This window comes from Lissotriton vulgaris, chromosome 7 (genome assembly GCF_964263255.1).
Source record: "Lissotriton vulgaris chromosome 7, aLisVul1.2, whole genome shotgun sequence".
Taxonomy (NCBI): domain Eukaryota; kingdom Metazoa; phylum Chordata; class Amphibia; order Caudata; family Salamandridae; genus Lissotriton; species Lissotriton vulgaris.
Window position 1 is genome coordinate 1331359494 of NC_141695.1, and position 15555 is coordinate 1331375048.

Genomic DNA, 15555 nt, shown 5'->3' on the forward strand with positions numbered 1-15555 from the left:
TATTTGCGTGAATCACTGAAGGTTTTACAGCATCGGTTGACAGTCTTAGTGTTTCCAGATGTCGTAGTGCAAGTTCCTTAAGCTCGACCTTTGGGAGGGCGACAATCGTCTCTGGATGAAGATAGTATTTTTCAAGCCCAAGGTCGGTAAAAAAGTTTCTAATATAACGGAGCCACTTCAATCTGAAGGAGTGGTCGAGTGACATTGTGTCAGCCACTATCGACTGAGATAACGTGTTTGTGTCCGATATCCAGATACGCCTCCACAAGAGCAATGGCTGGATTTTGAGAAGATCCTGGAGATGAGGAATTCCCAGTTCCATGTGGGAGGCGTAGGTTGGTGAACCTTTCGGAGTGGCAAGAAGAAATCTTATAAATACATTTTCAATTTTTTGTAGGGCTCCAACGTCTGTGTGACCCCAGACCCCTGCTCCGTAAAGAGCAATCGCCTGGCACTTGGCATTGTAGATTCTCAACAGTTCTGCTGGGCGCCTATTCCCAGTTTCCGTGAGAAGGTCTGCAAGGCCGCTATTGAACGCTTTAAAAGGTGGCATCTCGCGTCCACTGCTGGTTTCCATGTTAGCTTGTCGTCTATCATGATCCCGAGGTATGGATATTGTGTGGTGATCTCAAGTGGTTGACTATCAAGGAAGATGTTTTTTGTGCCTTTCTTTGCCCCCCCCCCCGTGATCATGACGAACGTTTTTTTTACGTTGACCTTTAAGTCCAAGGCGTTCATGAAGGTGGTGTATCTATTTAGTGAGTGCTGAAGTTCGCGCGGCGTTCGGGCCAGGATGACGGCGTCATCCGCGTAGAGGAGTGCTGGAATCGGTCTCTGTTTCATTTTTGGGAGGTCCTGGGCCCCCCTCAGCATCTCCTCCTCCAGGCCATTGGTGTAGAGTGAGAAGAGAAAGGGGGCCAAGACACAGCCCTGCCTGACTCCTCGCTCCACACCAAATGACGCTGTCAGCTCACCATTCTTTCCGAAACGGACTCTCGCCGAGGCCCCAGAGTACAGCTCTCAGGAAATCAAGGAAGGATCCACATTCATTTCTCTTAGGACTGTCCATAGTTTGGAATGTGAAGCATAGTCAAAAGCGGCAGACAGGTCCACATAGACCATGTATACCGTAGTTTTCTTTGCGTGCATGTATTTGGCCATTATAAGACTAAGGTTGAGTGCCTGCTCTACTGTCCCAAGGCCTTCTCTGAAACCGAATTGTAGATCCGAGATAATGGCTTTTTCCTCGCTCCACTGTTGTAGTCTTTCCAAAATGACCCTCCCCACCACTTTCCCAAGGGAGTCCAAGAGGGAAATGGGACGGTAGCATTTCGCATCCTGTCGGTCCCCTTTCTTGAAAATGGGGACCATGATTGATCTGGACCAGGAGTCTAGAATGCCCTCGCTGGCTGCAGCTACGCATACTCTTGTCAGGATAGGTGCCCAGAGCTCCTGGTTGAATTTGAAAAGGTCAACAGGGACACCATCAGGGCCCGGGGCTTTTCCTGTCTTGCTTTTTTCCAAAGCCGCCAAGATTTCAGAGATGTCAAAAGATATTGGAATTGGGTATTGTACCTCATTATAAAGGTTAGATGGGTGGTCTGTGGTTCCTTGATCTTTGAATATATTTTCAAAGTGGGCTATCCAAGTTCCCTCATCTATGGCCACCTCTATCTTGGGAGAGTTGTTGTCCGAGAGGTATGGGGATCTGACCGTTCTCCAGAAATCCTTACTGTTTTTTGATAGGGAGCTCTTGTCTAGATCTTTCCAGAGTTTCTCTTTCATTTGTTGTAGTTTTAGCTTGCGTTCCGATTTGTATTTTCTTCTCAGAAGTTGAATAAGGCCCGCATCTCTTGTTTTTTTTATGAAGGGCAGATTTTAGGTCAGTTAGAGCTCTCGTGCAATTGTGGTTAAACCAACCTTTTCTTTCTGGATGTTTGTTAGTTGTTTTCCCCGTGAGTAGTCTCTTGGATACTGCCAAAATTTCTGCAAAATTCAACAGGACCTCTGAGTGATTTAACGCTGGGTCCAGACAGTTAATATTTGGATACGCCTGGTTCACTAATTTTTTTGTAAGGTTTTGTGGGTCGATCTTTTCCCATTTTATGGAGTAACCATTATGTTTTCGTAGTTGCAAGCTGTCTTGGGTAAGAGCTTTTGCTATATCTGTGACCTTAGATTTGTATTCTGATGGGTGGAATTCAATCTTTAATGCATAGTGATCGCTTAGTGTGTTATCCATTACTTGGTGATCTGTGACCATTGTAGAGAGACCTTGGGACAGCAGGATATAGTCCACTGTTGTTTGATGGCCTCTACCCACGTAAGTTGGGTTAAACTGGTTTTTCTCCGCCTTTGGGGAGTTAGCGATCAATAAGTCGAACTCTGTCAGGGTGTTATTCATAACATTGTCGGATTTATTGTGGACGAAGTGGGCTAGTGGAACGTCGTGGTCGTCCACAAACCCACAACATTGGGTGTCTCCCATTGGGCATGGGCGAGTGTTAAAATCGCCTCCCCAAATGAGATGAATCATTTTAGAGTTGTCCTCCCAGTGTTGTAGGCATCTTAGTCTCTCCTGCATGTTTTCAACGAAAATCAGGAAGTCGTTTTCCGTTAGATTGTTATATGAATTAACAAGAGTGATAGTGTCTTCGTTTACAAAGAAGAGGGAGAATATCTGGCAGTTAGAGTCAGTGAAAAGATTGGTCACTTTTAAGTGGGATAGAGTGTTAGCAATGTAAATTGTTAGTCCTCCTTTGGGTCGACCTATTGCACTTCGGATAGCTGGTGAAGAATAGGTTTTGTACCCCAGTAGGTGGAGCTCTGAGGTTGCCCAGGTCTCTTGAAGACAAATTATTTTGCCTTGTTCTAGGAAGTTCACGGCCACGGGGTCTTCGATCTTTGTTCGTAGGCCCGCCACATTCCAAAATAGGAAAGGTATTGTGTGGGGATTCACTTTCGGGGCTAAAGTTGGTAAGATCGTTACAATGTTGTTGCTTAGGGGGGGAATGTAGCAAGTTGGGGCTAGTATGTTCTGTATCCCTTGATGGTCAATCCACCATTTCTAAGGGACTGTATCTATTTGCTAATGGAATATTGTACCAAGGGTCCCATCTGGGCGGTTCTCTACGGATCATCCTCTGCTGTTGATGTCCCCATTCTCCCCAGTTTACTCCCTGATGACGTGGATTTACTATTTGCCAAGGGTTTTCCTGCTCCCGAAAGCGAGAGGCGCCATATTGTCTATTCTCGTAAAAAATAGGTTGGCGCTGGGGTGGTTCGACCCAAGGGAAAACGGGGTCCTCAAAAAAGTTATTTGTGGTGTGAATAATGGGATAGAAGAATGAAAGGGGTTTAATTCTAATTCCTCCATTTGAATTGGATTGATCCCAGGAGCTAATGTAGTCTGCCGCCCAGGGGTCCTCAAAGGTAATAATGATGCAGTCCCCTGAAAATTGTTTACTGCCTTTCCCCACCCATGGGGTCCTACGTAGTGAGGAAATCCTTCCATGGCAGTTTGGTGGCATGGGACGATTTGTCTGTAGCCAATGGTGTACTTTATTTTTTAAGGACCATGGAGGTTCCGCTGTGTTGGGAGCTAGTTCAGGTACTCCAATCATGACCGCTACATAAGGGGCAGCCTCAGGGGGAAGCTCAGTATGAGCTCTAACGTCTCCAGTCCCTCTTAGGGTGTTTCTTTGGGTTGGTTGGGAAGAGAAGTTGTGTGCCGGGGTCTTGGGAGGAGCGGTTTTTCTTGATGCTGGTTGTGACTAAGTAGTTGTGGATGGCCCATTATCACTTTGTTTTGATGTGGTTGGCCCTGTGGTAGTAATGTTTAGTGTGCTTGAGGTCGACGTGACTGGGGGTGTTGGGGTAGGGGACGATACTATTGATACTACTGTCTGTGGTGTGTTTTTTTGGGAAATGGTGGATTTTGCGCTAACGCCCAAAGGATTTGAGAGGGCGTTATGAAAAGGATTTGTGCCCCCTTTCTTCTTTGGGGGAGGCCCCCGATTGTATTGTGGCATGGCAATGAGCTTCGAAATCTGGGTCTCTATCTTTGTTAGTTTTTGTTCTACAGGTCGTAGGAGTTGTTTAAAAATTTCAGTTAGCTTATTTATGGAAATAAGATTGTCATGGTCTTCCGGGCCCTTTTCCGTGGATGGTTGGGTTGGTGAGTCCAGTAAAATAGGAATAGTGCCTTCCTGCTGGTCATGATGTACAATTACAGTGGCAAGTTGTTGCTGTGGTGGTGGTAGTGGAATGCCAGAAGTATTGGGAGGGGGAGCAGTTTTAAGTATGATGGGAATTATTTGGGTAGACTTGTTTTTACTAATTGCTCCTTCCCTCCTTCCTCTAGCTTGAATATCCTCCAAGGGTAATATTTGAGTAGGGGATTGAGGGGGTAGTTCAGGGTTTTTTTCTAGTTCTGAGCCTAACCGAGAACCTGCAAGCTCGGATACAGATAAGTCTACATTATTTGGGAGGCTGCGTCTACCTTCGTTCGCAGTTCCTGGTGCTTTTTTGTTGGTAACCGGAACAGGAGTTCTGGCTTCAGCGAGGTTACCCAGGGAGGATCGTTTAGCAAAGTCTAAATCCAATGAGACTCTGTTTTCCATAAGGGAGATACTTTGGTCGATGAACGAGTTTGCTTTTGTAAGAAAGTCGTCCATAGGGCCCAATAACTTTCCGACGCTCCCTGGAGCTAGTGTCTTTTTCCCTCTTGTGACTACCATCTTGTGATGTTAGAAGTCGATGTAGTGAATGATGTTCCTGTGAGTACAATAAATATTAGATGGTGAACGTATGGGGGGAATGAATAATTACTTACAAAGGGAGGGGCCCAGTCCAGTCTCTCCGGTCCTCGAACGGCCTCAAACGGCCCGCTCTTTGCCCGGTCTTCGCCCCGGGCTGCGACCCGCGCGCCCCGCGATGCGCGTTCCAGATATCGCCTTTAAGATGTGGCCGGTTGTGGGGGCGTGGCACTGGGAGGGGGCGCGGCTCACGCGGGAAGAGGACCAGCTGGAGCTGTTGTGTGCTGGTCCTCGCAGTCCCGGGGCCAGTGCCTCACCCTCCTCTGCGGCCACGAGGTGTTCAGGCTTCCTAGCCGGTCCAGCAGCGCAGGAAATGGATTTTAGGCTACTCCTGTAGCGCAGACGATGCAGGTAGGACTGGAAACAAAGTCAATTCACGAGTGGCACCCGCGAAGCGGGTGCCGCGAGAAGTTATTGGGCTTGGCTAGGGGCGTGGCACTGGGAGGGGGCGCGGCTCACACGGGAAGAGGACCAGCTGGAGCTGTTGTGTGCTGGTCCTCGCAGTCCCGGGGCCAGCGCCTCACCCTCCTCTGCGGCCATGAGGTGTTCTCAGGCTTCCTAGCCAGTCCAGCAGCGCAGGAAATGGATTTTAGGCTACTCTTGTAGCGCAGACGATGCAGGTAGGACTGGAAACAAAAAAGTCAATTCACGAGTGGCCTTTATCATTATACCAAACAAACTCCTTCAATTCTTTTTAACTGTTTATGGACTCCGTTAATGTTATTTCATGCTAAGCTTTACCAACTTCTAATAGTTGGCATTGTAATTTGCATCCAGGTTTGTTGAAGCACATGCTCTTTGAATTCTTTTTGTTCCGTTTTGGAAAAAAGTTTGGGATCAGCAGCCTTAAAATCTATAACTGCTTGTGGGAGCATCTTTGACATTTCATGCTTGGCGGTCATGGAGAAGTTTTACTAGAAGAGGTGCTAACTTATCTAGGACTGGTATTATTCATAACAATTCTGATCATTTATTTTGGGAACCGATTGATAATTATATGACTTTATATTTATAATGTTTGGTTATTATAAGTAGCTCTGTTAAGGTTTTTCCTATATTGAGGACTATGTTCCCCCTCCCTTTTATTTTATCATCTAGTATGTAATAGTGTATCTTTTTACAGCTAGGTAATGCTATTGTTCCAAATATTTCCATGGGTACTCAATGTAGTGCTCTAAAATGTCTGATCCAGGTATTAGAAAATTAAATAAAATATTTTTAGCAAAAACAAAAAAAGTGGGTGCTCCCCTCCCAAACTTTCAACTGATGTGTTCTGGCTTTCAATAAAGGCATTACAGTGAATAAGATCTTACATTGGGATACTAACTGCTGTTTCATTTTACTTTTCCATTGGTGGTTAACAGTATATCCTATTAATATAAGGCAGCGCTGCAAGTCTTTGGCGCACTGCCCTATGCCAATGTGAAAGGGCAGGAATGCACCTTCTTTATGAAATATGGTACATTCCTGTCCTTTCGATCTGTGTTGGCGCAGAAATGGCTGCCCAGCGCCATTATAGGCCAGATTTTTTCTTCAAGGGGCACGAGCATCTCATAAGCCCCAAAATATTTTCTTCGGTTTTTTTAGAACTTTCACAATTAAATAGCTACGTACAAAAATTGAATATCTTAAAAGAAAAATACATTTTAAAAAGATGTTACTCAGTGGGAAATGCACTGTAGTACATTATGAAACCTTTTAGTTAATGCACTCCATAGGTCTCTGTCTGTAACCAGAGAGCCACAGATTTACATTTGGTTGGTGCAGTGGAGAAAGTGCTGTGTAATTTTTTGTGCTATAAGGTCACAGCCTGTGTCAGAAAGCACTTTGAATAAGCAAGTCTGTATTTTATTATATTTTAGGATTAAATGGAGCTTTCAAAAACGTAGATATTAGTAATACCAGTACATAAGTAATGCTTTTTTTATTTTTGCAGAATTGTCCCTTCAACCCTCCTCACCCTTTGTGCATCCAATAATTGTACTAAGCGCTGTTTAAGTACAGTTACAATTAAAAGCATTCACTTCACAGCCCAGGTATTAACTCTTCCTCCTACCACTGGAAAAAAACTAATATTTGCAATCACAATGCTTGGAGTGATTAAAGCTCCCACACACCCTTTACATTTGCAGATGAACTCCTAGCTGCATTTGCATTTCATTCAGCCAAGGCGACACCCTGGTGTGAAGGATGGTTTTACCTCTGTCCAGACTCTTTTTCCAGCTCAGGAGACTTCATTAACTTTAGCAGTTAACTTCAGCAGAAGCACTTTACCAACCAGAATGAAGCGTCCCGGACTGTTGTCTTTCTAAAAGGAAAAGCACATTTTGGATTACAGGCAGGAGTGATGCCTGGGAATGTGCAACCCCCTTTCCATGACTCAAGGGCCTCCCTGGGGGTCGAGCCCCACAGATTGAGGACCTCTGTCCTGGGGGTATGTTTTATTTCTGTTCTTGATAGAGAATTAGTCCAGAGTGGGTCAATGTGCAATTGTTTGACAAACATTTGTTTAAAAACTGCCTGTCATAATGATACAAGGAGCCAGTTTGTAGATATTCTAAAAGTTTGACATTTAGTATTACGAAACTGTGTCCTGAAGGTGACGAACAAAAGTTTGTCACCCAAACGCTGCGTCAACTTAAGTTTTCTTGTTTTTATCTTTGAATGTGTAATAAATGTAATATAACTTCTCAGAAGTGTGGTTTTAACTTTAATTCTGTGAAAATTTTGATTTTTTGATCTTGGAATATACATATATGTTCTATATAAATCAAATATTGGTTATACTGGTGCCTTCCTCTATGTTTTGTCTGGATTTGAGATCCATGAATATGTATTGTTTTAGAACCTTGCTGTCTCTTTAGCACATGATCCATGTTGAGGCATACTCTTCCAAACGGAGAATTTTGCCCATCATGGAGACCGAAATAGGGACTTTAGCGCTTTTTGCTGTATTTCAACCTGACCACTAATGCGTGCAAACTTCCACTCAGAAAGTTAATCTTCAAGCATGTAAAACACAACAGATTAGGTACAGTACCCCACCACACCTTTATACACCATAAACATAGACCATAAGCAGTATAATGACGGGTACAGGCATGTGAATATAAAAATAATTTATTACAATAAAAGTAACAGAAATAAATACAAAAAAACAAAATAAATTACTGTACATCAATGATAGGGCATTACAAATATTCTTTCGGCCATTACAAATATTCTTTCGGCCATAGTTTGACTGGGCTTTGCACTTCCTAAACTAGAGCTCTTACAACCTGGTGAGGGAGGCAATTAGAAGTTCGGTACGCTTATTGTGCACAGTTGAAAAAACCTAAGCTTTACAGTAAAGCTGTGAACTAACTAGATTAATGGATTCTGCTGCCCCCCCCCCCCCCCCCCCCCAAAAATAAAGCCCCTCTCGACCAACAGATCGTGACCCCCAAACGTGACCTTATATTCCTCCCATCGTTACCACCAAGCTGTTTGGGATACTTTCTCAGTCTCAAGATAAACATGTTCTAGGAATGACATGGAAAATTGTTATAAAAAGTGCACACCTTGTATTAAATAATCACTGACACGAGGTTCATATGCATGATTACCTTTGCTTGAAAATTTCTCAACCATGCATTGGTGACAATTGCCCTTGGCCGGCAATAGTCGGGCCCCTATAAAAAAAAAAACTACAGTGTGTGTGTTTTGTTAATAGATATAATTTCGTGCTGCAACACAAGTCTTTAGATCGGGAGATTTAGTAAATGACACCGGATAAGCTCCCAGATACCCAGAGGACACTTTGTGCTCAAAACAGGGTGAATGCAGAAAGCATAAAAATCTTGTAGGAAACATTAACATGTGAACTGCTAGACCTCATAGCATTCGTTTACGTTACCTAGGTTGTCCTAGCTTGGTGTTCACAATCACTAAACACAAAGCTTACTGGCCTTACCCAGTCACTGGCTAGCTGGTCAAAAATAAATTAAATAGCCCATTTGATTTAGAGCACAAAAAACCCAGTCCATCCCATTTTACCACATTTACAATGGCTCAAAATGTGTGAAAGGGCAATTATTCATTCACTTAAAAGCTGAATTAAAAAATTGTTTTCACTAATCTAGGAAGGTCAACTGCTTGGGTGCAGCTGGCAACACCAAAAACTAACGAGCAAAGAGAACAATGAGTAGTGAGCGTCCTCAGGAAACTAGATTTGCCTTCGGTGCCACAACATTTTACATTCATCCAGAGTAAAAAGTGCATTATTTTAAATAAGTAAAGGTGTTGGAGATTACATTTAAAACAACGTGGTCAAGAGTACCACTACCCAAGAAAAGAAAGTTCAGCTGCATTCACAATGAAAACTAATTAGTAAACCCAAGAAGAAACTTTCTTGCTCCTGTAACTGCATCAGACACATGAAAAGGGGCATGGTATACAATAAAAAAACGATACACGAAATAGAGAAACAAATACGCCACAACACAGTTCAAAGATTCAGTTCCTGGCACTTCCAAGTAGCCAGAAGTTACACTGAGTAGCAATGTTCTTAAAGTTCTGGCTATTGAAATACTGTTCCGCGCCGAGAACATTCTGGTGGGCGCATGGTCCAAACCTTCCTTCTAGCATTAACAGATGGTGAGTGGCTCAGAGTGCTTCGAAGCAGTACCAGTGCATGGGGAGAAATAGGGAAAGAAAATGGGCAAGTCTTCTGGAGAACTAACACACTGGAAGGTGTGTATGTGGCACATGCTGTTGGCGTCGAAGAAGGAGACCCGACTCTTCCCGGATTCCAGATGCACAACAATCTTCTGGGGCCTGGAGCTCAGGGACAGAACGTGTTTCTTTACGCCTAGTGCTTCGTATTTGTTTTGGTGCAGCTGCAACAACCAGAGCGCTTTCCCAGGGAAACGTGGGCCATTTCTAGGACAGCTTCTAGATTCCAGGACCACGCCTACAGCCCAGGTAGGGGCTGTCCCTACATGAACCTCCCAGTAGTGTGTCCCTGACGCAAAGCCCTTCGATGCCAGGACAGCTGGAGTCTTGGCACACCTCTCATGGCGGTGAGGCACAGCGTGTTTTGGGCCGCAGTACCACACGCTGGTTCGATCTTCGGACAGGACTAGCTCACAGTGTGCAGTGCCAGGGTCCAGAGTCAAGCCGGAAGGAGCTGGGTGAAGAAAAGAAAAGCTTTACAACAGAGGAGCTGGACAAATCACTCAAGTTTAACAGGACCTTCACCTGTGTGAAATCCCATTCTATCATCAAACCGAAGCACAAGGGAGGGACTAAATCAACTTAAATGAGGCATTGCACACAGGAGGGGCTACATAAACATACCCAGAGAGAAACGACTTGTCCGAGGAACTTCTAAACTAGCAATATTTTTACAAGTGTTAACTTTAAGTAGTCTGTAAGACAAGCAGTAGCAACCTTGCCCTAGTCCGTTTCTTTGTGCATGCGTTTGTCACAGAAAAAGAATACAAGCCAGATGGCATAAGTGCTGAAAATAACGTTTTAGATAAAAAAAAACCCTAAACATTTCTTGCTGCAGTATTAATTTGAAACCTTTAGACTACCTAAACAGAATCACCCCATTAACAGTCACCAAACCACTACTGCAATGCAACAGGCAAAGGAGCCTTCTAGTGGTAGCATGTCCCCTGCTCTACAAACCCCATGACACCTTGCCCTCCTCCGGACAGCAACCACACAGTTCAAAACTGTTTGTGAACATGCCCAATGCCAAAAATGCAGTTTCTCCCTTTAACGTTGCTGCCATCAGGACGTATCAAACCAACAAGCACGTCAATCAACCTGCAAGATCTTAGCAATGAAGTCACCCGCACACACCTTCCCAGAAAGCAACCAATCCACTCTTAATTCAAAAACATGCATTTCATTTATTCAATCTTTATTTCGGCACATTATGGCCCTAAAAGATGCATAAAAACAAAAATACATGTCACAATAGAGGAATGAATAATTTGCATAATGTCGGATGGGGTTTGCAGAAATACAATAAAATCCATAATTTAATTAAAAAGGCATATATAAAACATTTACTTAAAAACAATTTATACATATCCAGTAATTTAAAATCCCAGGAACAATTCATTAATATACAGCCAATAGATGATCAGAACCTTATCAAGTACAAAATAATGCGCACAGACAGCCATTTATAAGTCCAAACCCAATTTTTTGCGAGTATAGCATGCTGACAAAAATCTGCTAACACACAAAACAACCACTTGTCTAGAGTGTTTTAATAATCCTATATGCTTCTGCATAGGAGCGTATACCCATGGCATTGCACAGTGGCTTAATCCATCTTTTTCTTTCCGATAGGTATGCTGCACAAAAGAACAGGATATGATTATAATCCTCTTTAGGACTGGTCTGACAGCACAAACACCTCTCACTTTTTGGAGGCCCCACCGTCATGGACCAACTTGCTAACATTACATTAGTTTTGAGTATTCCAAATCCGAATTTCAGGTATAGGCTTTTTGCCAGAGGTGGTCGAACCTCATCTAAAGTCCTCAAAATATGGTAAATCCTTAAATGCCAGAAAGCTACTTGTAATGGAACCACCTGTGTGACTATTTAGGAGATTACATGCTATATAAGCCCAAAATGTTGTTTTCACGAGATTCTTACAGCCGTGTGCCAGACATAAAGGATCCTCCCAAAAGTGAGACAACCCAATTCTACAGAGCCAAATTTGAAAGTGTTTCAGCCAAGGGTTCCAATTGTATAGGTCCAGACTCTAATTCTAGGAGACCATCTCTATAATCTCCGAGTTCGGGTGTACACCAGAGTCTCACCCAGTAGGAAAGTGGTTGTAGGATTTCTAAGTGGTCTGTGCGTTTCATGCTTAGATCTAATAGTAAAGGTAAAAGTGGGGTACGCTTGGGTAGTCTTAAAATACTTCTATAGAAGTTTTCTTTTTGTAAAAAGATTTCCAGCTTTTGGGCCCCAAATTTCTGCGCCATATAGCTCTGCAGACTGGGTCTTGAATTTAAACACTTCTAGTGCTGGCGATATGGATTCGCTAAGACTCGCCCCGTGTTTCTTTAAGATTGGTAAGGAGTTGTGTCAAGATAGTTTTACTTTTTTCAATTTGGGTTTTCCATCTATTCTTTGAGTCTAAGGAAACACCTAGATAAGTAAAATTAGGCACAAGTTCCAGTTTGATGGTTTAAAAAAAAGTTCCCCTTAAATGATTTGTGAGGATTTAGGGCCATACATTTAGTTTTTTTCGTGTTTATCTCTAGGCCTTTGTTACTAAAAAGTTGGAATGTGTTTAAAAGGGTTTGTAGCCCATTAGGCGTCTGAGAGATCAGGATAGTATCGTCTGCGAATAAGAGTGCAGGGACCCTTACTCCATTCAACGTAGGTGAGTCATGGAAAGGGGCGACCACTCGGTCCCCCCGAACGTATGGTTGGGGGCCCGGATCCTCCCGGGAAACCATTTTGGGTGGGGGGCGTGTCACGCCTGGTATGCCCAAAGCTGCGTAGCCGGGGCGCGCCTTTTTCCCGCCCAAGAAGGGTTGTCCTAGACACCTACACCGATGGCCACGCCCAGTGGGCATACCAGCAGAGGGTTCACGCCCTCCAGATGAGGAATAAAGAGAGCAGGAATCCGAAGAAGCATCCTCTTGTTCCTGTGCTTGGAAGCTGCACCCACTCGTTGCACGTGAGCCCTCGACGGAACAAGAAGCAATTTTGAGAACTTGTAATTCTTGTGTTTCTCTTTCAGCGACTTCGAGGCTAAGGATCCAGGACCGTGTTGATCGACTTGGAGCGAATATTCGAAAACAATGTCTGGCAAGAAGGCAGGAAAGAGGTCCGAGATGGACCAGGTGCTTCGCATGTTGGTAAGCAGAATGGCGAAGATCGAACGAAACGTTGTCAGGTCCCAGCGCTTGGCCGTGATATGGCGAACATGAAGAAGCAGATTGCTGCGATGAACAAGCCGGGTAAACCAAAGAAGGTAATAGGCCCGGCATTGCAGGTCAGCCGATTCCGGTTGCGATTACGCCCGCCAACGAGGACATGCCACCTGAATTGGCCGCCCAGTTGGCCGCATGGCTCGGCAGAAAGACAGGGGGTGCTACGGCACCTGGAGACACGGCCGAAGAGGCCAGGTTACTAATTCAGCAGTTGCGGCAGTCGCGAGATGCCGCAAAGGCGAATCTCCCTCTTGTCCCCCCACAGGTGACCCCGGAAGGACCGGCAGCTGGCGTCGGAAAAACAGCGGGAACGACAACCGAACCGGGTAAGCAGGCATTGCCAATTGCGGGGGGAGGGCTCATTGCCCTCAAGACGTATCAACATATCCCGTTGGCCACGAAAGAGTTGATATGGGCTGACAAGTATGTTAATATGTTTTCTTTGTTGACTGACCATCGCGAGATGGAGTATGCTAAGACGCAGAAAGATTTGTGGCACCCGAGTGTCTGGCGAGCCAAGATGGCGGGCTTCAGGGTGGATGAGACAATAACAAATTGGGCCAAGGCCTTTGCGATGTTTACTGCAATTATTGGGGAACGTAAGCCCGAGGTTTTGCCTGAATTGTCTTGCTATCAGGCACGAATAATGGATTTTTATGAAACATATGAGGGGAATGAATGGATGGGTTACGACATGAAGTTCGGTAAGGCCAAAGAGTACGATTCATCTCCGACGTGGGATTGTCTCTACTCGATTTCTTGGCAGAAGCAGCTCCTGCCGGGCGCGACAAAGACGTCCTCGCCAGGCAGGAATGGGTCGGGGTTTTCCCGCCAACAGCCCGCGGTGCCCTTTCGAGCGGGCGCCGGTGGCGACCACCAAGCAAGGACCGGTGGGAATGGGGGAAAGAGGGGGGTCTGTTGGAGCTTTAACAGGGGCAACTGCACCAGACCACAAGGGACATGTAAGTTCAGACATGCGTGTGCGGGTTGTGGGAATTCCTCGCACCCGGAGAGTTTGTGCAGATCCAAAAATGGCGGGTCGGGAGGTAGAGGAGGGTCCAAACAAGACTGAGGGGGACCACTGTGTACTGTTACCTACCCCCGTTGATATCATGGCAATGATCCCCTGGCTAAACAAATACCCTGATCATGTCTCCACTGGGGTGTTGAGGAATGGATTCTTATATGGTTTCCACATCCCGGCGGCTGGTATGCCCAAAGCGGCAGACTTTAAAAAGGAAAGGTACCTTTCTCCCTACAACTACTTTGTATCCTTCTGGTTATTAATTATTTTAGAAAAATTGGCTGAACATCCATTTTGTCCTGATGAAGACAGATGACTTTGTCGAAACGCGTTGACACACGACACAGCCATATTCTCTACAATCAGAGAATATTATTGAAGAAAAAGAATCTTTTTTATATTCCGTGAAGTCTTTTATATATTCTGAGAACAATCATATGAACTTCATGATATAATATGTCTATTGTGTAATTTATTAATTTTATGTATACATTTATCTTTTATATCTATATTAAAGAGTATCTCTTTTGATATCATTTCAGTCCATTGCAGTAATCATTTTTATTACTTTTTGTGTATTTGAATATTGGTTCCATATTCAGCCAGCTCTTGTACTTTTAGCCTGCCTGGGTATTTACTGTTGAAGCAAACAGACAGGCAACCTCAACATAAACAAACAATCCCATAAACGATCATGTAAGACTAAATCAAAAGCTGCCCCAAGTTCAACAAATGCTACATAAATATGCCCCTTACGTAAAAAAAACATACTTCCAACAAAGACAACAAAATCTGAACACTTGATCAATCCTACTAATATTGCTCCTGAAGCCATCTTGGAACTTTGCGAGGATAGCATTCTCATCTATCCAAGAATTCCTACTGGTTAAAATATGCCTAGCAAATCACTTTTGTAAAATATCCATTAAACTGATAGGGAGATGGTTAGACGTATCATTTCTATTGCCCTTTTTAAAAAATAAAACAATCTCTGCACCCCTCCAGCTAGTAGGTAAATCTACACCATTAACTAGAATGTTAAGCCGATTAATATAAGGTGCACAGACTAAAATCTCATGTTTATACAAAATCGCCTGGTATTTTATCTAGACCTGGTGCTTTATCATTTTTGACTGAGTTAATAGCCAACTCAGTTTCCTCTAGAGTGAACACTAGAGTACCGGTGCAACATGTGTACCGGGGGTGCTCCATTACATTTGCCTCAATATGTTCAGGAACTTCATATAGATGGGTAAAATGGTTGACCCAGGTCTGTTCATCAATGAACACGTCGTGGACTAATCTACCTGCGTGATTCCCATTTGCTACTAACCTCCAAAATCCCACATTATCCTTGGACTTTGCTGCCAGTAACATTCTCCCAACATTCCTCATCCCAGTTAGATCTTGCTATCTCCTGGATCCTCTTGTATTCCTTCCTTGATGCCCTGATCGCTTCAGGTGCTTTGTTTTTAATTGCCTCTATATGTAAGGCCTTGCCTGAGCGACAATGTTTGTTGTACCAAGGTCGAGTACCTACTGAACTAGTTTTCTTTTGGCACTTTTTTTTAGGCATTTTAGACACATAGGGTAATAATGATGTAAAAAACCCATTGTGCAGATCAATTAAATCATTATCCCCTACCGGTTGATAAGACACTGCCAAATGTGTCAGCAAACAGCAAATAAATACCTGCTAACGCTTCTCCAATATCTAGTAAACGGGCCTATTTAAGTGAACGTCTGTTACTTACTAGTG

The 15555-nt window shown here is 44.0% G+C and overlaps 1 protein-coding gene across 2 annotated transcripts in view; it reads right to left on the bottom strand.

Moving 5' to 3' along the window:
• Nucleotides 1-7921: 7921 nt before the first annotated feature.
• LOC147703626 (zinc-binding protein A33-like) overlaps nucleotides 7922-15555 on the bottom strand; it is a 231186-nt gene continuing 223552 nt past the window's right edge. For both annotated transcript variants that reach the window (XM_086931967.1, XM_086931966.1), the window contains exon 8: nucleotides 7922-9984. In XM_086931967.1, the coding sequence (XP_086788093.1) occupies nucleotides 9443-9984 (542 nt within the window). In that variant the 3' untranslated portion in view covers nucleotides 7922-9442. The remainder of the gene's footprint in view (nucleotides 9985-15555) is intronic.